Source organism: Narcine bancroftii, chromosome 8, assembly GCF_036971445.1.
Source record: "Narcine bancroftii isolate sNarBan1 chromosome 8, sNarBan1.hap1, whole genome shotgun sequence".
NCBI lineage: Eukaryota > Metazoa > Chordata > Chondrichthyes > Torpediniformes > Narcinidae > Narcine > Narcine bancroftii.
The window spans coordinates 50228880-50256038 of record NC_091476.1 but is presented as its reverse complement, the minus strand read 5'-3'; the positions used below and the strand labels follow the sequence as shown (position 1 = coordinate 50256038).

At 40.3% G+C, this 27159-nt stretch overlaps 1 protein-coding gene across 1 annotated transcript in view; it reads left to right on the top strand.

The window, feature by feature from the left end:
• Positions 1-12469: 12469 nt before the first annotated feature.
• LOC138740676 (sodium- and chloride-dependent neutral and basic amino acid transporter B(0+)-like) overlaps positions 12470-27159 on the top strand; it is a 50146-nt gene continuing 35456 nt past the window's right edge. Inside the window, exons 1-4 of the mRNA XM_069893665.1 lie at positions 12470-12804; positions 13002-13155; positions 17104-17235; positions 24099-24266. Of these exons, the coding sequence (XP_069749766.1) occupies positions 12733-12804; positions 13002-13155; positions 17104-17235; positions 24099-24266 (526 nt within the window). The 5' untranslated portion in view covers positions 12470-12732. The remainder of the gene's footprint in view (positions 12805-13001; positions 13156-17103; positions 17236-24098; positions 24267-27159) is intronic.

The following is a 27159-nucleotide window of genomic DNA, read 5'->3' as shown; positions in this document are numbered from 1 at the left end:
CAGAAAAATGTCATAATTCCCCATAACTTAAAGGGTACATGGCTGGGTATGTAATAAACTGGGAATCTGCTGTAGATAGTTACACGTATGCCTCTCAGTAGCTCCCTCATAGGCTCCTCAGAACATTTGTGATCATTTCACCCGACAGCTCAACTGTGAATCGTCCCCATATCCCAGCATCTCACTGCAATCCACCAGTCGATATCTTGACGTAAACCTTCATTTCCCGATGACCCACTGACTAAATCCCCAATTCTCCACTCTCCCTCTGGCTTTTCTTCTCCTGATCTACTTCATGACTCTTGAGCAAAAGCTGGGCTCCACCTGTTTCCTTCACCATATTCTGTCATGGGAGGACTTAAATAGCAGTTGCTTTTTGCATGATAAATATGTAGCACCTTACTGTAGGCACAGTAAACTCAAAGGGTGATTAAACAAAGTACACTAGCATTGTTGGCTTTAAAAAATTATAAAAACAAGGAAATTTTGCAAATCCAATGTGAAGCATAGCATGGGCCTTATCCAAAGTACTGCATTAAATTCTGAGTGAACATAAAAGCTCTGAGGAACAATTAACATTATAGGAGATTTTAATTATTGTAGGATGCTGGATATTATGCTGTGGCCCTCCAATGAGCAGAAAAAATTTAGAGGAGCTACAGTAAATTATAAATAATTTTGATTTGGCACGATGTCCAATGGCAGAATTTTACAAGTCACGGAATGATTAGTGTAACGATTGGCGCAATACCATTAAAACACCAGCGATCGGGACAGGTTTGAATCCCGTGCAAGGTGTTTGCAAGTTCTCTCGTGTCTGCGTGAGTTTTCCCCAGGGGCTCCTGTTTTCTCCCACCGTTCAAAATGTACTGGGTGTGTAGGTTAATTGTGTGTAATTGGATGGTATGGGTTGGTCAGCTGAAATGTCCTGTTACCGTGCTGTAAAATTTCAAAGAGCATATATTAAAGGTGACTGAGAAGAATCGGTGGCAATTTGTTGGTGCACCACATTAAAAGAGGAGAGTCACAGATTCAGGGCTAATATACAAAGGGTATAAGTTAAATACATGAATAGGAAATATTTATAGGGTTTATGAAAAGAGCAGGAAATTTAGATCTCTTAACTGAAGAGCAGGTGTTACCAACTGGATTGGAAAATGCAAACAACTAATCAGGAGTTTAAAGAAGGGTTGAATGTACCCTCATATCCTCAAACATAAACAAGTGAAAGTCAACCAAGAATGATGGCTCAAATTCAAGTCCTTTTATTTTTTTTCTGTTTACTTCCTCCTGCTTCATTTACTGCTGACATGTATCCTTCCCCCTGCAGTATGATGTTTAATGTTTGGACTCTCACACTGTCTTGTGTTTACGGACACTGTTTCATTTTTATACTTTGGAGTATGAAAATTACTAGAAATTACCATAAATAACCTATTCGCTCAGGAATGGTGATTGCTCACTTGGCACTGGGTCCATCTTTGGTCTTCTAGCCCAAAATACTTCAAAATTGTTTAAAATCCATTCTGCAATTGTCAGGTCGAGCTGATTTACATCAGATCTCACTCTTGAATAATATATTAGAATCATTCAAGAGAGAAAATATTACCTTTGTCTCCTTTTGCCCACCACCAACACTCTCCACATCTGGCTCACCTCCAACACCTGTTACAATGTTACTTGTGTTGTAAGCTGCTTCTCTCTTACGCTTCCCTGTTGGCACATGACACCACACACTGAACCCAAGCCTTGGCCATTCATGCATACAGTTTTTGTCTTGGTTTGCATTAGACTATTCAAAGTTCTTTCTACCAAATGACATTTCTACCAAATGACATGTTTCCAAGAGTTCAAAGTGTACTCAACTTTGAATATTTAAAATTTTCAAGTCATTCAGTTCGTGTAAATACATCATTGAACATAAAAGGAGCAGAGAATTGAAGATTAGTCTGCAGTACTCCCAGATCTGAATTTCCCTTGACTGAGAAAGATACCAGAAATGTAACAACAAATGCTTTGTTCGATGATGTGTGACCTAGAGTTTTGCATTTGATAATGTTAGTCATTTGGCAGTCAGTTCTGAATCCAAATCGAGGAACAAGACACACGTATGGTGTCTACTTCTGACTGGCCAAGTTCTGGAAGGTAACCAATAAGAAATAAAAACTTTAAAATAGTAAGCATAATTTTGGAATGTCTCTGTGGAAGTCAATGTCATCCGCAATTGGGCCTTTATTCACTTTTATTATTTTATTGTCATGTAATAGTACAGAAAATATAATATTGCACAAAATTGTCTTCTGCCTACCATAAGCACCATTAGCGTCACCCGGCACCCCTTACAGTAGGAAAGAAAGAGAATCGAAAGTGATTCCCTTCAGAGTCACTGAGTGTCTGTGGGTTCACTCTGAACATTCCCGCAGCCTCTGCGGCCACACAAACATTAGTCCAAAGCATTGGCAACCCGAGCTCCACATCCAAAACTCTGTCACAGTCAGGAAGCCATCAGTGCCCAAGGGCCTTCAGGGGCCATTCTTGCCCTTAGCACCTTCTTGAATCAGGGTACGATTCCTTGTTCCCCTGTCTCCAGCAGCCCTCCACCCATGTGGGTTCCTTGACTGCAGGTCACCTACAGCTTGTGTGGGTCCATCAGTCACTGAGCACCGTGCTAGAATCATAGAACACTAGAGCACAGAAAATAGGCCATTCAGCCCTTGTCTGTGCATCATTCCCACTGACCTGCACTCATTCCTTAACTGTCCAGACATCTCCCATCCATGTATCTATCCAATTTATTCTTAAAACTTAAGAGTGAGTCTGTATTTACCATGTCAGATGGCAGCATGTTCCACACTCCCACCATCCTCTGAGTGAAGAAATTACCCCTAATGTTCCCCCTAAACCTTTCCCATTTCACCTTAAAGCCATGTCCTTTTGTATTTATCTCTCCTAATTTAAGTGGTAAGAGCCTACTCACATTTACTCTGTCTAAACTCCTCATAGTTTTGTAAACCTTATTCTTCTAAGCTCCAAGGAATAAAGTCCTAACCTGTTTAATCTTTCCCTGTAACTTGACTCCTGAGGACCCAGCAACATGCTCGGAAATCTTTTCTGAACTCTTTCAATCTTATTGATATCTTTGCTGTAGTTTGAGGACCAGAACTGCACATATTGGTGTGGCCATATTTGGAGCATCCTTGTCATAACATTCCAACTCCCAAACTCAATATTTTGATTATTGAAGGCCAAGATGCCAAAAGCTTTCTTAATAGCCCTAACTGGCTGTAACACCATTTTCAGGAAATTATTCCCAGATCCTTTTGTTCCTCTACACTCCTCAGTGACCTACCATTTATTGTATATGTACTACCTCGATTTGTCCTTCCAAAATGCAACACCTCACACTTGTCTGCATTAAATTCCATCTGCCATTTTCTGGCCATTTTTACCAGGTGGTCCAAATCACTCTGCAATCTTAGAAAGGGTTCCTCACTGTCCACAATGACTCCAAGCCTAATGTCATCAGGAAACTTGGTGATCCAATTTCCAACATATTGTCCAGATCATTGATATAAACAACAATGGTCCCAACACTGATCCCTGATCACAGACCTCCATTCTAAGAAGTAATCATCCACCATTACTCTCTGGCTTCTCCTGTCCAGCCGTTATCGAATCCAGTTCACTACTTCACCATTAATACCAAGTGTCTGTACCTTCCTGACTAAACTCCCTTGTGGGAACTTATCAAATGGTGTCCATGTAGACAACATCCACAGTCTTCCCTTCATCTATTTTCTTGGTAACCTTCTTGAAAAACTCTAAGATTCGTTAAACATGACCTACAATGCACAAAGCCATATTGACTATTCCTAATCAGTCCATGGCCATCCAAATAATTCTATATCTGATTTCTTAGAAGACCTTCCAATAATTTACCTACTACTGACTACTCATCGGCTTATAATTTCCAGGGTTATATTTGGAGTCTTTTTAAACAATGGAACAATATGAGCTACCTTCTAAACCTCCTGCACCACACCTGTGGCTATGGACATTTAAAATATTTCTGCCAGAGACCCTACAATTTCTACACTAGCTTTTCTCAAGGTCCAAGGGAATATCTTGTCAAGCCCTGGGGATTTATCCACCCTAATTTCTTTAAGACAGCAAGTACCTCTGCCTTTTTAATCTGTGTAGGTTTCATGTCCTCACTGCTTGTTATCCTTACTTCCCACAACTCTGTGTGCATTTTCTGGGTGAATACTGATCAGCCCTTGGCTGTCCAAATACTTGTATACTCAATTTCTCAAAACACCCTCCAATAATTTACCAACTACTGACGCGAGGCTCACCGGCCTGTAATTTCCTGGTTTACTCTTGTAGACATTTTAGACAATGGAACAACATGAGCTACCCTCCAGTCCTCCGGCAACTCACCCATGGCTGAATATTTTTAAATATTTCTATCAGGGCTCCTGCAATTTCTACACTAGTCTCCCTCAAAGTCCAAGGGAATATCATGTCAGGCCCAGGGAATTTATCTACCTCTATTCACTGCAAGGAAGTGAGCACCTCCTCCTCTTTAATCTCCATGTTCCATGGTACTACTGCTTGTTTCCCTTCTTTCCTTAGACACGATGCCAGTTTCCTGAGTAAATACTGATGCAAAAAAACTGTTTAAGATCTCCCCCATCTCATGAGGCTTCACACATAGATGACCACGTTGATCTTGTAGGGGCCAATTTTGTCCTTTACTGTCCTTTTACTCTTAACGTATTTGTAGAAACCTTTGCTGGTTCGTTGTCATGATCAACTTCCCTGTAGGGTTTCTCCTCTGCTTCTCCTTCTCCAAAGGGTGCATTCTTCCTGTTTCTGACGCCTTGCATCAGTCCACTTCTCCCTGGGGTCTACAACCCCTGTGGCCACTGTTGTGAATGGATGCCACCATCTTGGGCACAGATCTCTGAAGTTGCAGAATTTTACTTGCAAACATCATCGCCTCCTTTAACAGACTGCTTAAAGCCTGTATGGAGCCACCGGCATAAGGAATGGGTGGTTGAAACTTTCAGAGCAGCACTAAGTCCCCACTGTCCTGGATCTGTATCACTTCTTTAAATGAAAAGCAAGTACCTTTCATGAGATGGATTTTAAGAAATAATTCCTGTAATTGTGTTTATTTTTCATTCAAAATAGAACTAAAACCTTTTGATAAATATTTCACAAGCATAGTTACAAAATGGTTTGCCTCCTCTACTTGGAAATTGCACCATTCCTAAAGCTGCCGAAGGTGAAACTCCCAGTCACACTCCCTTCAGGGAGAATGATCAAAAGTGGGAGACTGGGCACCAACAGGCTTAACAGTCATCTTAACATCAGTGCTCTTATGCTGCCCTTACTTTGCATTTATTGATAATTTTTAAAATCATAACTCTATATTCTGTAATTGTGCCCTTGTTCTTCTTTGTACAGCTGCATGAATATTAGCATTGACCGGTTGGACTGCTTGGAAGTTGAGAAAATTGTGCATTCCTTCTCCCCAGTAAGATGCTTCCTGCATAGTTTTGAATGAATTTGTTGCATACCTAATGCGAAGTGAGAGCTGAAGCATTCAGGAGTATTATGCAAAGTCCACAGCAGTAAAAAGCTACTTCAGATTTACCTGCAATGGAAATAAGGCAATTAAATATCAAAGGCAGGATTTGTGGATACAAACCCATTATTTTCCCACATAGAAATTCCCTTCCTCAACACAGATATTTTTAAATACTTTATTTAAAAAAATTTGTCCATATATGGAGTCAGTTACAGAATTGAAAAAATACAAATATGAAGTAAATCCATTATAAACTTCATGATATTTAATTCCCTCCTTCCCCAAACCCCTCCACCCTAAAACCCACAAAAGAAGAGAAAGAAAAAGGCAAGAACAGAAAAAAGGTAAGGAAAGGAAGAAAAGCAAAGAAAGTATTGCCAAGAAAGTGCCACTCACCACATGGATCTCCAATGTACATTCTATTTAATTCTTTGGAGAAGGTTAACGCAAGGCCCTAGGATTCAGAAGATATCTACAAATTTATACCTGGGATTTGTAAATACAGGTGCCAAATTTGCAAAAATATATTTCTTAAATTATAAGTAATCTTCCCAAGGGGAACACAACTATACATTTTTGCATTCCATCCTGCCACAACTAAATGTGAATCTGATTTCCAAGTAACTGCTATACACTTTCCAGCCACTGTGCAGTGAACTGGAATTCACTTTCTGTGTGTTGTTCTGATTGCTGGCCTCTCCCCTGACTCCACCCTCACCTGCCCCAATATAAACCCTGGTTTACCCACCTTACCTCAGATTCACCTGAGGACTATGTATCTATCGGCCATTGATTGTAAGCTAATAGTCTTTGAGTGCAATCAGTCGTGTTATACACTGCTAATGCTATTTTAACAAATTCAGTTTGGTGTTTAGATCATTTCAGTTTAGGTCTTGTCCCTATGATGTTCCCCAATAAAAATAGTTCTGGATTTTGTGGAAACTTAATTCATGTAACCTGTTCTAAAAATATTTCTAAATCTATCCAATTAGGTCTTATCTTGGGACTTGACAAAGTTGAATGTAGAAATGTACTTACCTTTTCACCACATCTAAAGCATAGATCTAATAAATCTGACTTCAACCTATTTCATTTCTATCCCGTGATGTAAAAAACTGTATTGAACCAATCTATACCTTACGTTTATTGTATTTTTCATACTATCCTGACAAAGAACAGACCGGTTTTGTTCATCAATTCTAACATTTAAATCTGACTCCCATCTCTGTCTAGACATGAACCCTTGCTTAGGGGTTCCCATTTGAAGTAAAATATACATGGCAGAAGTAAATTTCACAGTCTCCGCATCACTACCCTTTGGTAATAACATTGTTGGGCCTAATTTATCCCTTAACTATGGTCTTCATTGAAAATAGCAGAAGAGTGTGTTATTCCATACTTATCAAATTGCATCAAATATCCTCCTTCATAACAATCTTCAATATGTCTGATCCCTTATTAAAATAACCTCCAATTAAAACATATATACCAAATATGGTAAAAAAAAACATCAATGTATTGGATTAAAGGTGGGGCTGTCTCCTAATATACCCTTCACCCAGAATAATTTAACATCCATGATGCTGGACAACAGGATCCTGGACACCTGGTATCAGAAAGGGACCTGGTGAATCAAGGACTGTTATGATCAAGGGCAACTAATGTCATTCAAGCAATTGAGAATAAAATTTGGATGATCTAATAAAATATTCTTCTGCTTCCTACAATTGAGATCTTTCTTAAAGAGATAAATTAGGACAAACAATGACTCTGCTGGAGTGTAGCACCATGGAGATTCTAATTCGACAGGAGAATGTATTTACATTGATTTCTAGAATGTATTTCATACTCTAAAGTGAGGGCCAGAAACTGGGATTACACTGGTCGAGGGAGAGATGGGAGTCGGACTTGGGTACAACGATTAATGAAATTTGGTGGGAAGATTTGTGTCTAAACAGCATAACAGGGAATAACAATGCGGTATAATTTCCTGTAGCAGTTGTACCTCACACACCAAAAAAAACTGCACAAATCAGAGTAAAAAAATTTGGATTTGTGTTTCAGATGCAATGTAGAGTTTGAAACCTTTATCCACTCCACCTAGCTATGTACAAAGGTGAGATCCTTCTGGGAAGACCGAGGGGACAACTTTTAAAAAATTTTAAAAATGGAGTTTCCACAAGACCCAGAATTATTCCTTCTGGGAGATATTAGTTTAGATGATCCAAACACCAAATTCAATTTGTTAAGATCGCTTTGTCGGTAGCCAGGAAGTGTAGAGTGGTTGCGGTGGAAGTCCAACTCTCAACTGGGTACTACACAATGGAGTACAGAAAAACAAAGTTGTATTCCCCTGAGAAGATTATTTATACCTTGAGAAGGAAGTATGACATGTTCACTGAGGTGTGGCAGCCATACCTGGGGCACATAGGTGCACAGATGCACAGATTTGATCTGTACCCCACCCCCAACTTAAGAAATAAGATACAAACCATCTTGACCTAAATAAAGAAGAGACTGGATTAAGGTTGTGGTACAGAAGACTTGTTTAAATTTTTAGTTTTTTTTTCCTTTGCCTTTTAAGGTTTATTTAATAACAGAGGAACCACTGACATGGTCTTTGCCCTCAGACAGCTCCAAGAAAAGTGTAGAGAACAAAACAAAGGACTCTACATCACCTTTGTTGACCTCACCAAAGCCTTCGACACCGTGAGCAGGAAAGGGCTTTGGCAAATACTAGAGCGCATCGGATGTCCCCCAAAGTTCCTCAACATGATTATCCAACTGCACGAAAACCAACAAGGTCGGGTCAGATACAGCAATGAGCTCTCTGAACCCTTCTCCATTAACAATGGCGTGAAGCAAGGCTGTGTTCTCGCACCAACCCTCTTTTCAATCTTCTTCAGCATGATGCTGAACCAAGCCATGAAAGACCCCAACAATGAAGACGCTGTTTACATCCGGTACCGCACGGATGGCAGTCTCTTCAATCTGAGGCGCCTGCAAGCTCACACCAAGACACAAGAGAAACTTGTCCGTGAACTACTCTTTGCAGATGATGCCGCTTTAGTTGCCCATTCAGAGCCAGCTCTTCAGCGCTTGACGTCCTGCTTTGCGGAAACTGCCAAAATGTTTGGCCTGGAAGTCAGCCTGAAGAAAACTGAGGTCCTCCATCAGCCAGCTCCCCACCATGACTACCAGCCCCACCACATCTCCATCGGGCACACAAAACTCAAAACGGTCAACCAGTTTACCTATCTCGGCTGCACCATTTCATCAGATGCAAGGATCGACAATGAGATAGACAACAGACTCGCCAAGGCAAATAGCGCCTTTGGAAGACTACACAAAAGAGTCTGGAAAAACAACCAACTGAAAAACCTCACAAAGATAAGCGTATACAGAGCCGTTGTCATACCCACACTCCTGTTTGGCTCCGAATCATGGGTCCTCTACCGGCACCACCTACGGCTCCTAGAACGCTTCCACCAGCGTTGTCTCCGCTCCATCCTCAACATCCATTGGAGCGCTCACACCCCTAACGTCGAGGTACTCGAGATGGCAGAGGTCGACAGCATCGAGTCCACGCTGCTGAAGATCCAGCTGCGCTGGATGGGTCACGTCTCCAGAATGGAGGACCATCGCCTTCCCAAGATCGTATTATATGGCGAGCTCTCCACTGGCCACCGTGACAGAGGTGCACCAAAGAAAAGGTACAAGGACTGCCTAAAGAAATCTCTTGGTGCCTGCCTCATTGACCACCGCCAGTGGGCTGATAACGCCTCAAACCGTGCATCTTGGCGCCTCACAGTTTGGCGGGCAGCAGCCTCCTTTGAAGAAGACCGCAGAGCCCACCTCACTGACAAAAGGCAAAGGAGGAAAAACCCAACACCCAACCCCAACCAACCAATTTTCCCTTGCAACCGCTGCAATCGTGTCTGCCTGTCCCGCATCGGACTGGTCAGCCACAAACGAGCCTGCAGCTGACGTGGACTTTTTACCCCCTCCATAAATCTTCATCCGCGAAGCCAAGCCAAAGAAAGAAATATCCGGGGAAGGGATGAAAAATACTTTCTTTTTATTATATGGGTTAGAAGGAGTAAATGAAGATACACCATATTGACTCCTAGGAAGGGAGGACTTTCAAATGAAGAGGCATGAAGCAGAATACATGTCTATTATTTAGCGTGAACAAGAGTCTTTGAGTCTTTGAAACATACAAAATTATTCGGAGATTGAACAGGATAGGGGCAGTGATCATGTGCCCTTGCTGGGGTGTCCAGAAGCAGGTATCGCGGTCTCAGAGTAACAGGATCAGCCATTCAAGATTCAAGATTTTTTTAAATGTCATGCAATATGTAATATTACATAAAACCTTTTTATACCTGCTGTAAGTGGTCAAAGAGTTGCATTAATACTGCACGGCACCACTTACAGTAAGAGTAGGAGAAGCAAAAGAGAGTACCTTCAGAGACAGTGAGTGTCAGTGGATTTCTTCCAGTGCCTCTCCAGCCTCTGCAACCCCAGAGATCCCTGTTTGATCCATTAGCAACCTGACTTCCAACACAATCAGGAATCCTTCAGTACCTGGGACCCTTCAGCAGCCCTTCTCGCCGTCAGCCGCCTCTTGATTCTTGGTCTCCAGCAGCTTGCGGCCTTTGTGGGTCCTTCAGCTGCTGAACCCCTCAATGATCCTCTGCCATGGCCACCACTATAGGGTCACCTCCTATGGGGGAGCTTCTCGAGGGGAGGGGTTTGGTGGGGTGTTGTTCTACCTATTTCTGATGCCCTGCACCAGTCCATTCCACCAGGAGTCTGCAACCCATTGTGGTTGATACTGAGCACAGGCCTCTTGGGCAAGGACCCCACAGTTGCAGGATTTTAATTTGAAAAAACACCATCAGCTCCTTTTACCAGCCTTTTATGGAAGCAGTCGACATTCGGACCAGGTCCACAACAGTAACAGAGCTGTCATTACAACAGCTCTGGCTGTGCCAACATTTTTTTTTAAAAGAAATGGTTTCTTCATCAGGTAGTAGTGGCTTTGAAATTCTCTGTTCAAGTGGGCTGTGGAGATTCAGTCACAGAGTGTATTCAAGGCAGAGATCAATAGATTATCAGATTTTTTAGAGAATTAATGGATACAGGAAAGTGATGCTGAGATTTTAAAAAAGAGCTTTGATCTAACAAAATAGTGGAGTTGATGCAAGGATCTATTTATTTCTCGGATATAACCTTCACTTCATGAAGGATAGTTTCTGAAAATATAAGCACTGTGACTTTTTTCCTCATGCTACCTGGCTACGTCTACCTTGCCTTCCATGGCTCTCATGCTGATTCATCCCGTGCAGGATACCCAGAGGGAACCACAATAGAAAGGTCTGTGTAAGGAAAATGTAAATGAAAAATTGGTAGTTGCTTGAGTTCCTCAAAGTCACTGTGCCACCAAATTCAAGATTCAGTGTCCAGCGCATTCCAAGCAGATGCAGAATGTAAATTTTGTGGGTGGCACAATTGCAATAAATGTTGCATGAGGAATAATATGATTGGGTTTGTCTTGATAAGCACCTATTTTTTAAAATTTATGTCATAAAATGTTTCCATCATTGAATACTGTAGAAGACAGTAGATTTTCATCAAATTCAAGTTTATTATCATCTGATTGTAAATATACAAACCGACGAAATGCATTTCTTCATACCATGGTGCATGAACAAAAATACACAATACAACGGGACATAAGGATCATGTAACTAATCAAAATAAATATATAAATATTTGCGGATTGTCACAGTTACAGGATAACCTCACAGCCTGTGGGAAGAAGTCATTTCCCAGCCTGGCCATCCTGATTATGATCCCCCTCTACCTCCTTCCTGATGGTAGTGAGTTGAAGATTCTGTGTGCTGGATGGAAAGGGTCATTACTGGGCTAACAGTACTTCCTAGATCACCAGATTTTTTAAAATTCTGATCGCATAATGAAGAAGTCTCTTTTGGAACAGTTCAAGAAAATTCCTATTTTCCAGAAAAACGCTTCACAAGTTTGCAGTGTAGACAATAGAAAACTGATTAAAAGATAGTACCTCTACCGGACTTCATTGTTTCTCATAATGATCCCAGATGGAATATGAATTTTTAATATTAAATTAAGGTAGCTGGTTTCTATTATCTTTCCACCTTCCAGAATATTTTGGAGTGGTTGAAACTTTAAAACATTAATTTAAGCAATAAAAATAAAAGTCCCATAAACCCAGGACATGAACTCCTAAGGGTTAAGATCTGTCAAGCAGTTCAAGCTTTTCAATAAAGTACATAAATGTGCACAGTCTGATTACAATGAATGTTTATGAAATTAACTTCTAAAATTTAAATCTTTCAAATTCCAGTCTCCTGCCCTCAATTTTGTTTCACCATAAAAAGCTTTACTCTATGAACTGCCTCCGAAATCCCTTTTAACTAGAAATCATCTATCTGATAATATTACAAACACCAATTTGAGCTATAGGCTCAAGGACAATTACCCTAGGTGCATATGACATGTATTAACATAGCAGGTACTTCTGAATTTTAATGAGAGCTGGATCAACACTTGGAAGGATTAAAGTATTCTCAGAATATCTGGAGGTAAACAAAATGCTCAGACTGTAATTTAACACTGTAACAGGTGTAACTCTGATACCTTTGAATTTCTGCCATTACATAACAATTCCTATTTTTAAGCAATAGCTCTGCTTTGCCTTATGTTCTAAATTGATGCAGGTACCTTTAAATCACAGATATTATCCTATGCCGTTTTCTTATCGGCAGGTGCAGAATAATTCACTTTGCCACTAAGTGTTCAGAAACAAAATAACTTGCAATCATAAAACGTCGATCTGACAGATCAAACTATGAATGGAAGAAATACCCTGGAAGCCAAGATGTCATCATGACCTGAGTAAACAAAGTTACACCCCTTATTAAATTGCATATAAGAGACTGCATTCTGACTGCCGAAAGACTTTCCTGAAGCAGAGCTCGTTTATCTGTTGACAGAATCCTGGAGCAGGTCAAATAAAAAGATTTTTGGATAAAGGTGCTCTCCTGAGTGTTTCATTCCAATCGTCCAGCAAGTGGAACAAACATAATCCAAAAATGAACAAGGAAGAATTAACTTTACCTGGCTTCTCACAGAATGCTATTCAAACACATATTCCAGAGAACACAGTGAGTATTTTTTTATCAAAACGACATAAAATCCTGATAGCTGGTGATGATTTGGTGAGGTAAATTGTGAAGGCTCTCTTTTGTGTGTAAAGTCAAAGCTAATTGGACAACATAATGCAAAAACTTTCTATGTTTTGTGTGAGGTCTAAACCAACAAAATCTAACCTTGCATTCAGCCAACTCCTTTTCTCCCCCAGGCTGCCACTGACGACTTTGACACTGAGAGTGATGAGAATGTGGAGCGAGGCAACTGGTCTTCAAAGACTGAGTACCTGCTCTCAATGATTGGCTACGCTGTGGGTCTGGGCAACGTCTGGCGATTTCCTTACCTGGCCTACAAAAATGGAGGAGGTACTGTACAGAATACAAAGTGTAGGGCTGGAAAGATCAGAGAACACTGGATTGTTTTATAAAAAGTATTACATTCTTTTCCTGGAACAGAGCTCCTACAGTAGGTAAAATGTGCAGGGTTGAGCTCTATTGCGATAAGGACGGATTACATTTCTCTCGACTAAACTGTTGGTTAATTTAAATTTCAGTTTGGGTCTAAGCTAATAAAAAGGAAAGTAATATTGCAATGATTTTACCAGTTGCTTCCAGGGGAAAATCAATAATTCTGGGAATATTTAGAGTGAGAGTTTGATTTTCCAAAATACTGTCACTGATCACAACGTCATTTATAAAGACTAAGATGCATCAAATAAATATTATTTAAAACCAAAGTGAATGGACCATAATAGGTGTGTCGAACTTATTATTTATTACTTCCAAGTATTTTTAAAGCATTGTTGCTAAAATTCAAAACCTATTTTTATTGTTCCGCCTTTAAAATTCACAGCTATCAGTTTCTGGGGCCAGGTGTGTAAGTAGGGATCATACTCGTTTGTGGGAAGTGCCCACAGGAATCTCACCAAATTAGAAAACAAGAATCAAATCTGCAGAACTGTCACGACATGGTTCTTCATTGGTTTGCTTCAATCCAGGGTGAATTTCACAATGTGGAAATTTCGCTGGTGACTTCATTACACAATTGGAATTGCAGCTTAGAGCTCGACACTTCCCACACTGAGATAAGAATTCCCATTATGAAATCTTCAAAACATACCAATAATTCAAGAAACAATGGAAGTAACTTAATTATTTAGTGGAGTAACACATAGAAATAAATTACTTTCAGATAAATCAACTAAAAGATACAAAGGTAGGAGGATAAAGCAATAACAAATAAACTGGAGAACATATTTCAACAAAGAATCGTGTGTGACATGCTTTTGGAGATACTTTGGGTGTTAAATGTCATGCTACTCCAAAGTAATTATCTGTTCTTTCCTGAAAACAGTACTTCTCTCAACAATTTGACAGATAGTCAGCCCTTAGAAATCAGAGGAAATTCAATTGATTCCCTCAGTGGTCTTAGTAAAAGTTGATGGTGCGATGTGCCAACAACGTCACTTAGAACCTTTTACCTACTTTTAAGCTTATTGGTTCTAAGTGGTAACATTTCCAGATAATGTATTACTTGCAGTAATGACTCTACAGCTCTTCAAATGTTAGAATCAGGTTTAAGCCCCGCCTTTTGGAATTGGATACAGGATGATTACTAAAGAAACATTCATTTGAAACCTCACAGAACCACATTCTTTGAGATCAAGTGTTCCTGTTCAAGTTGCTTTTTGCATTCAATGAGTTGCAGAAATGAGAACAATTTGAAGATTCCTCTGAATTAATTTGAATACCATTCAGACAAACCTATAATTTGTTTTACTGGGCAAAGCAAATTCCTTAGCTACCAAAAAACATTTCAAAATTATAAATCACCACATTTGATGTGTGGTTCATTTTCAATTTCAATCAGTGTTATGACATGAAAGCTTACACAATATCAGGGTATAAGTGGTTCCTTTTTCTTCTTGCACTAATTAAGTATGTTAAGTACATTCATGTCTATCCTGTCAATAGACAGAACAAATACGCTTCAGAAAATAATCTATTGGAGAAACTTAGTGGCTCAATCAAAATCACTACAGGCAGCGGGATGGTTGATGTTTCTGGATGAGATGCTGCATCAGGACTGAGAGTGTAGATGGATGAAAGTCGATGAAAAGAAGTGAGAGGGAGACTTGTAGGTGGTAGGTGAAACCAGGTGAATAGGGATGGTAGGCAACGAGATCCATTGAGGAGAGGGAGAGGAGTTTAGAGACAAGATGGTGAGTGATAGGTCAAAATAGATAAGGGGAAAATGGGCAGATGGACCCATGTGGTGAGAGGAGGGGATAATAAGTACAGAGAGAGGAAGGTGATAAGTCGAACCAGATAAGTGAGGGATGATGGGCATATATATCAAGATGGACGGGTTGGAAAGGGTAGACCAGGGAAGGAGAAAGCCAACTGGGTGATTGTGTGGGTGATGGGCAGACAAAATCAGGTGGGAGATGGATAGCTCAAGGTAATCTAGATTCTAAAGTTTTACTCTGGACAAATTGGGGTAACTGTGGGGGTGGGGGGTGTAGAATGGGAAATTTGAACAAAAGATTAAAATAACCTAAATGGACCAGCAGGAGTGGGGAAAAAAGAACAGAAAGTTATGCAAAATTGGAAAACCCAAGTGGAATATGTTGTTATTCGAGTTTGATTCTGGCCTCACTGGGGTAGTAGATGAAGTTAAGGATAGACAGGTTGGTGTGAGAATAAGAAGGAGAAGTGAAATGACATTGAACCAGAAGCTCAAGATGATAGAGTGTAAGTGCTCTAGACAACAATCACCTGGTCTGTGATTACTCTCTCTGATACAGAGGAAGCCACATTGAGAGCACTGAATGCAAGAGATGGGGTTGGAGGAGGAGCATGTGAATCTCAACCTCACGTGGAAGTGCTGCTTGGGTTCCTGGATGGTGGTGAGGGAGGTGGTGGAGATGCAAATATTGTACCTTCTATGGTTGAAGGGGAAAGTGTTGGGGATGGGAAGGGTAAATAGAAAGGGATGAATGGATCATGGAGTCACAAGGAGAGTGATCACTGCAGAAAGAAGAAAGGGTGGGAAGACAGGAAATGTGATGTGGTGGAAAAAAGAGGCTAATGGCTATGTACTGAATGTGGAGGCTAGTGGGATGAAAGGTGAAAACCAGGAAACCTGTCAGAGAGGGAAAGGGTGGGATCAGAGCAGACACCAGGGAAAAGGAGGAAAAGTAAGTGAGGTCTCCATCAGCTATGGTCAAGGAGAAACCAAGTTTCCTGAAAAAGGATGAAATTTTAGAAATCCAAGAATGGAAAGCTTTGCCTTGAGAACTGCTTCAATGCAGAGAAACTGAGTAAAAGGGTTGATGTCCTTATCAGACACAAAGTCAGAGATGGTGTGGTCCATGGAGGTAGTCATGGGAGTCAATGGGTTACAGTAGGTATCAGTAGATTGTTTGTCTCTGGATGGCGGCCAAGAAATGGAAAAAAAAGGGCAGAATGTGTCAGAAAAGATCCAAGTAAATGAGAGGGTGGAAGTTAATAGCAAACCTGATAAAATTGATGAGTTTCCGCAAAAGAGCAAAAGGAAACCTTGGTACAATCTCTTGTTTCTCTGTACAAAGATGCCTTGTATTATATCCGCTACCTCACATGCTAAAATTTCACATAAAATGCATGTGGTGGTTCAGTAATTGTGCAGGAACAATGAATTAGACATATTTCACAGAAATTGTGATTACCTGGCCCAGTGGCTCACTCTACCACCAAGCTGAATATATTTTAATGGCTGGTAGCATAACTGGATCCAGCCTCATAAAGTTATTGATTTTCAATGAAACATTGCTGTTTCAGATTTATTCACATTGCCTGATTATCTAAATTTGCTCAATTTACCTGAAGTAATCCTTTATTTTGATATTTTAATTTCTTACCTTCAAATTCAATGGTTTCATCAGTAATAATATGCCCTGCACCTTCTGACAAAAAAAAATTCTGTTGGGAACATATATTCATTTTTCACCTCCTGCATGGACTCTATAATGACGTCCTTCAGTTTGACTAGGTTGAAAGAATGCATTTACTTTGTGCCAGATGTCATGTGAGACCCTCAAGTAAATGGGCCCAGTTTGTTGAGAGAAATGCAGGAGGACAAAAGCTTGAGTGTTCATCGGGACATTTTTGCTTGGTATTTACAGGCCAAGTAAATTTGGACCTAGCATTGGAAGTTCATTCCTGTCTTAATGGGATGTAGCCTGATATTTAATAAGTCACTCTGAAATATCATGGATTAACCTGGTTATTCTAATATATATGTATATATGTACAATCATTTTCAATTTGTAGGAGCATTTCTTATTCCCTACGTAATCATGCTGGCACTTACTGGGATGCCTCTGTTTTTCATGGAATGTTCCTTTGGACAATTTGCCAGCCTTGGACCTGTCGCAGTGTGGAAAGCCGTGCCAATCTTACAAGGTCAATATTTACAATACTGGTTGGTTTTAATGGATATTAAAATGCTGCTTAATGTTTACCTTGGATTTGGGGCTATTTCAAAGCCAACAAATTAGATGTTTTTACTGAAACAGATGCAGATAGTTAAGAGACAAGAAGTGAAATAATCAAAAATGCTGTTGTTGATTTGATCACACATATTTCTCGAAGGAAAGTTGGTTCATTTAAGTTGTTGAATTTAAGGTATGCCAAACACATTCCATTGTTGAGAGTGAAGGAGGGAATTTAATTACAACACAGTACATTTGCATTTCTTGGTAACCATAGAAGAAACCTCATTAAATGATTTTGCAGAGAAAATCAAATGTGGATAGAATTAAAAATAATTTACCTTCAAGCTCAACCTGTTCTCAAGATCCTCACCTGTAGTGCCACCAAACTACTGTCCTTTAAGGCCCCCACATGCAATCTCCTACTTTTATTGTTACCAATATACTTTCATAATTGGAAAAACTCCATTAATTTTCACATTATGCATTGGAAACATTCAATCTAACACAGCAATATCTCCATTGTAATTTCTGCTGCTTCCAATATATCATCCTGTAAAAATATAATTCCAGTAAAAGCCATCACAAACCCAGGTATGAACATCACTTCTTACTCACCACCATTATCTGATCAAGTTCAAGTTCCTTTATTTATCATCTGACTGCACCTATGCAAACAGAAAAAAAAAACTGCATTTCTCTGAACTGCAGGGCACACACAGACACACAGTACATTAATAATCACATAAAGATTTAATTTAAAATAAACATATATAAATGTTTTGTGATGATATACTCAGTTACAGGATATTGTTCATCAACCTCACAGCCCTGATTTAGATGCTCCTGTACTTCCTTGACAGTAATAGGTCAAACATCCTGTGCTCTGGATGGAAAGGGTCCCCTATATTTCTTTGAGCCCTATTTAAGCAACACTCTCAGTAAATGTCATCAAGAAAGGAAAGGGAGACCCCAGGGATCTTGACCATTTTGATGATCTTCTGTATTGACTTCTGGTCTGATGCTGTGCAGCTACTGTACCATGCAATGATATAGGACATTATGTCCTTGCAAAAAGTTGTCAAGATGGGTGCTGGTAGTCTTGTCCTCCTCAGCCTCCTCTTGAGCTCACTCAGAACCATCCGTGATACTGAGGACATCATAGAGAGGAACTACAGTCACCCGGCCACACCAAGGTTCAAAGAGCAGTTAGTTGGGAGACCACCAGGAAATGTGGATGGGATAGACAGAGTTCAGGATTCCCCTCTGATCATTGCCCTCAGTAGCAACTATACCACTTAGTGGGGTGGGATGGGGAGGGGATTGGTTGTTCATTCAGAGGGCAGCATCAGCCTAGTGACTGGCTCTGAAACACAGAAACTGAGGTTGCAGGCAAGGAGAGCTCCAGTGATTGGAGACTTGCAAATTGGGGCCAGCCAGGATATTCTGTTGGCTCCTGGATGCAGGAGAATCTGACATGCTTATCAGCCATTGGGATCTTTTGTGGGACAGAATAGTACAAAAGGGATTGTTGACCTGAACTGGAGGTGAGCCAATATCTTAGTGGGAAGAGTTACTCATGCTATTCGAGATGGATTAAACTTGTGGGTGGGACCCAAAGCAGTGTGACAGATGAGAAAGTTGAGGCAAATACCTGGGGCAACAGCAGCAAATACCAAAGAACATCTGTTTAAGGTGAATGGAGGAAAGTTCAGGGGAGATGTTAGGGTTCTGTTTTTTACACAGAGTGGTGGGTGCCTGGTGGTGGTAGTGCCTGAGGTGGTAGTGGAGGCTGGTACAATAGGTACATTCAAAGATAGCCACATAGATGTAAGAAAAATAGATGGTTATGGGTGTGTGCTAGGTATGGAAAGTGAGGATTAGATTGTTGTGGAGTAGGTTTTCAGAGGTCAGCAAAACATTGCGGCTGAAGGGCCTGTACTGTGATCTAATGGGCTATGTTCTAACAATAAAATTTAAAGCAAGCAAGTTCAATAGGCAGGGTGCAAGGAAGATCTGATAGACTAAAATGCATTTATTTTAATACAAGATGCCTGACAGGTGAAGCAGATGAACTCAGGGCAAGGATAAGTACATGGGACTGATGTTATTGCTATTATAGAAACATGGTTGAGGGGTGAGCAAGATTGGCAGTTAATATTCTGGGGTGCATATGCTATTGATTGACAAGGTAAAGGTAAGAGAGGAGGGAGCTACATTTTTGATTAGGAAAAACATCACATTGGTACTTAGAGAGAATATTCTTGAGGCATCATCCAGTGTGTCCATAAGAAAGGAACGATCACAACAGGACAAGCAGCAAATATGTCAGATCATTATTGGCTGTTGGAGTTACAGAGTTGGAATGGCAAGTGTTAATATTAACTGGAATTGCCATAGTGCTAAGGGTTTCAATGAGGCAATAATTTGTGTAGTGTGCAAAGGGAAGTTTTCTGAAGCAATTTGTGAATGGCTGTGCTTGAGATGGGGAAACACTCAACCTCCTGTTGGGAGAGGAGGCAGACAAGTAGCTGAAGCATCAGAGTGAATTATTTTGAGACCAGTGACTATTATTAGTTTTAAATAATTATGGAAAAAGAGAGGACGTCCACAAGTTAAAGCCTTCAATTGGGTCATGGTGAATTTTAATGACATTGGATAAGAAATTGCAAAGTTTAGTTGGGAGAGAGTATTTGTAGGTAAAGGAACATATGGCAGGTGGAAGGCTATTAAAAATGAGACAGGGAGAGTTCAAGGCCAACACACTCCTGTTAAAGTCAACGGGCAAGGATGGCAGGATTAGGAGAGATTAAGAGATAGTCAAGGTCAGGAGAAAAAGAGTCATATGTCTGACACAGGATGTTGTGATCAAACAAATCCTTAGAGGAAAATAAAGGACATGATAGAACAATTAAGGGGGAAAAGAGAACATAGGAAAAGTAAAGGAGAATCCTAAGAGATTCTACAAATGTACTAAGAACAAAAGGGTAACTAGGAAGATCAAGAATCAGATTTAAGGATCAATATAATTGTTCAAATGTGGAGTTACAGGAGATGGGTCAAGTCTATAATGAATCATTCTTATCTGTATTGTCTGGGGAACAGCTTGTGGAATTTAGATTATTCAGGGAAAAAAATAATAACATCTTGAAACTCCTACACATTACAAAAGAGTAGTTGTTGGACGTCACAAAGGTGATTAAATCCCCAGGGCCTGCCCAACTATCACCTAGGACATTGTGGGAAGACAGGGAAGAAATTGCTGAGGTACTGTCAGAAATACTTGTTTCAAGGGTAAAGTCCCATAAAGTGTATTTATTTAAGAAGGGCTGCAAGAATACGCAAGGGAACGTCAGGACAGAAAGTTACTGGAGATGGGAGCTATCTGTATTTAGAAAGGCAAGAACTGATTGGGGATAGTTCACACAGCTTTGTATATGGAAAATCATGACTCACTAACTTGATCAGGTTTTTGGTGAGGTAAGCTGGAGGATTGACAAGGGCAGAGCAGTGGGATTATCTATCTGATTTCAGCCTCGCCAAGTTTTTCACAGCAGACTGGTCCAAAAGGTGAGATCTCATGGGATCCAAGGTGAGCTAGCCAGTTAGTTACAACATTGGCTTGGTGGGAGGAGTCAGAGGGTGGTATTAAGGGTTTTTAAGATTGGAAAATTATGACCACTGTTGTGCCCCAAATATCCATCCTTGTTTATCATCTACATTAACAATTTGGATTTCAATATGGGTGGCATGATGGATGACAACAAAATTGGTGGTATAGTTAACAGGACAGAGTCATTGAATTGGAGTCGGAGTAAGAAAGCCTTTTGGCCAAATTTGCCTAAGACACTCAAGAAAGTTATCAAAGATTACAGCAGAATTTAGATCAACTGGGAAAGTGAGTCAAGGGATGGCATTGAATGTTGGGAAGTTAAACCAGGACAGAATTTGCACAGCAAATGGGGGAAAAAAAGTGTTATAGAACAGGGCATATTTCCCTAAAAGTGGCAACACAGAGAGATAGGATAGGGAAGAAGGCATCTGCCCACGTACAAGACGTGGGACGTCACATTAGAGCTGTACAAGATGTTGGTGAGACCACACTTGGAATAGTGGGTGCTGTTTAGGTCACCTACCTACAGGAAGGATGTCATTAAGCTGGAAAGGGTACAGAAAACCAGAATTGCATTTATTGAGCAATCTTATGGTTATTGGCACAAAATTATCAAAATATCAAATGCAGTTCATGAGGATGGCACTAGCAATAGCGAGGAGATGTATCGCTGTTACATGGAAGTCTGACTCCTCCCTACTTATTACTCGCTGGAATGTAAAAATGCAAAGTTGTGTCCCCCTGGAAAAGATAACATAATCTTAGAAAGAAATATATCATGTTTATTAAAAATAAGGCAATTTTAATTGAACCATACTGGCTTAAGGATATAATTAACTTCCCTGAAAAGGTTTAAATAATGTAATTAGGTTAATAGTGTTAAATTCCTGAAGATCAAGACATGGACTAAATAAATGAAGGCTCAAGCACCCCTTCTTTTGGACAATTTTTTTTTAATGTTAGCAGTTGAGGGAGGGGGGTGAGATTTGGGGAAATCACATGAGACTCTGTAATTTTAAAATACTATTTATATGATGTGCGTAACAATGTTCTATATGAGTATTGGAAAAATTAAAATAAAATATTCAATAAAAAGGGAGCAGAAAATATTAATCAGGATATTGCTGGGACTATAGAGACTGCATAGACTGGAGTGCTGAAGGCTAGAAAGTAGCATTAAAGAGATTTTTTTAAATCATGAAAATTATGACCACTGTTGTGCCACCCATATTGTCATCCAAATTGTTAATGTAGATGACAAACAAGGATGGATATTTGGGGCACAACAGTGGTCATAATTTTCAGTGACAAGTGACTTCAGTCTTTTTCCCAAGGTAGCGGATTCTAAAATAGGGGTGGGTGGGTTTAGAGGAATTTGGGCAAATGGGATGAGCTCAGGTACACAGCATGTTTAACATATTAAAATTTCCATGTTGCATAACTCTATGACTCTACTCATTCATAGTTTGAAGCTGAACTAGAATTTCAGAATCTTTGTGTCCTATGTGATCTGAGATAACTTCCAATTTCACATCAAACCACTTACCCTTAATACAATACCTTGCCTCTGGGTCAGCTCATCTGCTTGTAAATCCCATGTCCTTAGAGAGAAATATCAAGCCCATCCCTGATCAGATTATTACCTTCCACCTGCTATAAGCTTGGCCTCATCCAAAATGCTGTACATATCCAAACTTAATCAGAATCCATGAACTACAGCCACAAAAAAATAGCTCCACCAATAATCACAGACAATATGTTTTTCAGAGCTCTAACTTCTTGATTTATATTTGTTTAATTAATTTTAAAGCCCTGCATGGCCTTGCTGTTCCTATTTTGATATCCTCTTCCTGCCTTATTATTATTCCATTCATTCCAATCTCCTTCACTGTCCTTCACGATGTTACCTGCAACAATGGAACTGCTTCCTCCCAAGAACCTTCACCCTTTCTCTCATACTCTTCTCTGCTTAATAATCATACCTACAAAGTTCAAATTTAAATTTTGATATGTGAATGCTCTTATACAACAATGATCAAAGCCATGTATTGTTCTGCTGTTACAGTTGCACTAAACCTACGCTACCTAAAGTCAATACACTAAACCAATGCTACCTAAAGTCAATACATATTTGATTCCTCTTAATCACTTTCTGTGATTGAATTCCATGTAATTCTTTCTATTTATATTTGCAATTCTTTATAGTTATTCGATTCTGCTTGATTCTCTTCTCCTCGGACTTTTATAGACATTACATTTGTCATAAATTTTACCTTCTGACACATAAATAAACTCACATGTCTGATTTGTATCAAGTCAAATTAAATTTATTGTCATCTAATTGCACAAGTACAACATAATGAAACAGTGTTCTCCGGTCTTCAGGGCAAAACATGCAGACACACAACCAGACGTATTGTGGGTGCAAACAATACACATGCAGGACAAGTATTCATATATTAGAAATAAATGTTATTTTGTGAATATCAGAGTCTTGATGGTTAATAGAGAAATTCTTTTGGTTGTTCAGCATTCGCACTGCCTGTGGGGAAAATGACCTTATTCTCTTCTTTGGAGGAGGCTAAACCGTTAATGAACAATGAATTATTTTGATGAATAGTCATTTCAGACAACAGGAAACATTGCACCAAATTTTACTCACAACAAACTCCCACAATCAACAATATGATAATGGTCAGATCATCAGTTTCTTCAGTGATATTGAGAGATAAATATTCAATTACACTCTAGAGAGAGAGAGAAATCCACTTGCTTGTATTTGAAATAGTGACATTGGCAGAATATCCTGGTTAGTTTTCATACCAAGTTTGCCTTGCCTCCACAGAAAACTACTAGTATTTATCATTTTCCAATCAGGTAAATTTGTGGGCAACTTCTAAAGAATAATGTTAATATGAAGAAAAAAATAAAACAATGTGCCCTTCAAACTCAACAAAGGGTTCTGGCTATGCTTTATCTCCCACTGATGCTGCTAAGTTCCTGCATTTAGTTCCATTCAACCCACAAATAGAGGTATCCTCTACCATCCTTTTCCGTTCATCCTGGCACTTCCCCCATTGCCAATTCAATGTTCATCAATTCAAGAAGTTACATGACAGAAGCTCATCAAAGTTGCCTTGAATACCCAGCTGCATGTCTGAAACGTATATTTCAAATGAATCGTTTCCAATGTGTATTTCCTTTTTGCAACTTATTTTAAGGTGTCGGCATTACGATGGTCTTTATATCAACATTTGTGACCATTTATTACAATTGCATGATCGCCTACAGCCTGTTCTACCTGTTTGCCTCCTTCCAGTCCCCCCTGCCCTGGGCAGACTGTTTCAGCTGGTGGGGAGCAGACGAAACCTGCAGCAGGATACCCAGAGGTACTGAGCTCTTTTCTGATTGCTAACCTGTCAACATACATCAATATTTTTTTCTTAAATTCAGTTTGTCTGAAAGAATGAGGAAATGTGTAAAATAACCATCTTTACTTACATATTGTTTGCTACTCGATGGGCAGGATTAAAATGAATAGCCACGTCAAGTCTTCAGGTTGCTACCGTGCACAAGAATCTGGTTGAACTGAATAGCTTCAGACCCTCTGGCAGCTTATGACAAAATGCATGTCTGTCCTCATCCCCATCTACAATAGAAGGGGGAAAAAGAATAAAGAAGTATAATAGGTAACCCAATCCTTGCCAAGTGTCAACCACAAGTTTCTGTCCAAGGCTATTACAGGAGTACCTGGCATAAAAATCTCCAGTGGTCCAAGTTCTTCAGATAAATGAGTCACCACCACTAAACATCTGCTGAGGCAGCCGAGGTCAGGAGACCAGAAAACCCCACACACAACATCTGCTGAGGCAGCCGAGGTCAGGAGACCAGAAAACCCCACACACAACAAACAGCAAGAAATTGAAAATGCTGGATATTTTCAACAAAAAATGGGCAATTCTGTAAAGATTCAACAATTCAGATAGCATCTGAAAACCTGTTTCTCTCAGTTTCTCTCTTGATCTTTGGAAGATCACCAGCATTTTCTGTTCATGCTGCTTATGTTCATTAAAAAGGGGTTTGGGAGAGGAATCTATATTAGATCCAGCTGTTCTATGCAGACATCTGCTGTTCACTCTTCATCATGTGTTAGAATCAAAAGCCCTCCATAGAAATAAGCAGGTATAGAAATTGATGTATCTCTCTCCCTCCCGTGGAACGGAACTTTGTCCAGCGGAAATGAAACAGATTTGTGGATGGACTAAGAGCAGTAATGAACCAAAGCAGAAAAGGGATAAGTTCCCCTACAAGTGGATGCTCTCACCATCTTTTACTCTGACAAGTAGGCAGTTCACAGGCTTCAGGGCATCGATACGCATTTTCTGCTTCCTGAGTGTGCCACGGAGAATGAGAACAACCATATTCTTTGGCAATCAAATTCTTTGATTTCTTCACTGTCAGATTTAAGTGCTTGAAGCCAGCAGAGAGCTCGTTTGGTGCGTGTGTTGGGGGTGGGGGGGGTATTTGGGGTGGCCCGTAGGGGTGGGGGAATCCCAGGTCTATAGGAAAGCTGGGATTAATCAGCAAGCCAAAGAAGTTGGTAGGGTGGATGGGATACTCCTTCATCAGAACCAGCAAGAATCTGTGAGAAACTCATTGCATAACTCAACATGCCACAAACTGAGTCCATTATCAATCCTTTTGCAATTGTTTCAAATATTTTCACTTTGTCTGCTGTTGCAGGACACCATACATAGGAATCAAATGCATATTCCCTTTGAGGGTAACAAGATGTGATGTCATAAGGTAGTGCACAAGTATATAAAGCCAAACAATAGGTCCATTATGATACATCAGGAGAAAGGTAAAACACATGGAACACTAAAATGGATAGAATACACAGTAACACATAAGACCAAGGGTAGACAGAGGAAAGTACAATATAATTTGGATTTAAATATCAACATTACAATTATGTTTGCCAATAATATCAAACTTGGCAAAGAGGTTAATAATGACTGGGCCAAGCCCTGGAAAAATATCATAGGTAAAGAAATCCTACCTGATGCAGAGCACTTCCTGTTAGGAAACATAATGGACATAAGACTTTCGACGAACCTGTCCAAATTTCAAATCCAATTCGTAATGATCGCATTGGCATGGCCAGGAAATGCATAGCGGTTACCTGGAAATCTGACTCCTGCGATTACCTGGGATCCAATTCCTGCCCGAGCACAGCGTGCTTGAACGCAGAAATGCAAAGCTGTGTTCCTCGGAGAGAATTATTTACAACTTAAGGAAAAAGTATAACACTTCCTTCAAAATGTATGAACCCTACCTAAATTCCATAGGTGCACAATTGTAGTGTGCCTTGCTGCCCTCAGTTGGTGGAGGGGGGGGTGGGGGGGGTCCATCCCATCCCAACCACGAAAAGTCAAGAAAAAGAAAACAGCCTGAGCCCTGGCCGCTGTGACAGAGAGAGAGAGAGAGAGAGAGAGAGAGAGAGAGAGAGAGAGAGAGAGAGTGTGTGTGACGGAGAATCTCCGGTCAGTTTACAGTTATCCCCCAGAGAGAGAGAGAGGGGGGGCAGAGAGACCCCACTCAGTGTACAGATTTCCCTCTGAAAGGGATGGACAGAGAGACCCTGGTCAGTGTACAGAAATTCTTCTGGGAGATAGACAGAGGGACCCCGGTCAGTGTACAGATATCACCATGGGAGGAGAACATAAAGACCCTAGTCAGTGTAGAAATATTCCCCTGTGAGAGAGAGGGACAGAGAGACCCCGGTCAGTGCACAGAAATCCCTCTAGGAGATGGACAGAGAGGCCCCGGTCAGTGTGCAGATATCCCCCTGAGAGAGAGAGAGGAACAGAAAGACCCTGGTCAGTGGACAGAGATCCTTAAGATAGAGAGTGGCAGAGAAACCCCAGCCAGTGGACAGATAACCCCTGAGAGAGAGAGCGGGGACATAGAGACCCCGGTCAGTGTACAGATATCCCACTGAAATAAATGGACAGAGAGACCCCGGTCAGTGTACAGATATCCCCCTGAAATAAATGGACAGTGTACTGATTTCCCTCTGAAAGAGATGGACGAAAAGACCCTGATCAGTGTACAGATATTCCCCTGTGAGAGAGAGGGATGGAGAGAACCCGGTCAGTGTTCAGATATCCCACTGAGAGAGAGAGGGATTGTTAGACCCTGGTCAGTGTGCAGATATCCCTCAGATAGAGAGGAGCAGAGAGACCCAGGCCAGTGTATAGATATCGCCATAAAAGAGAG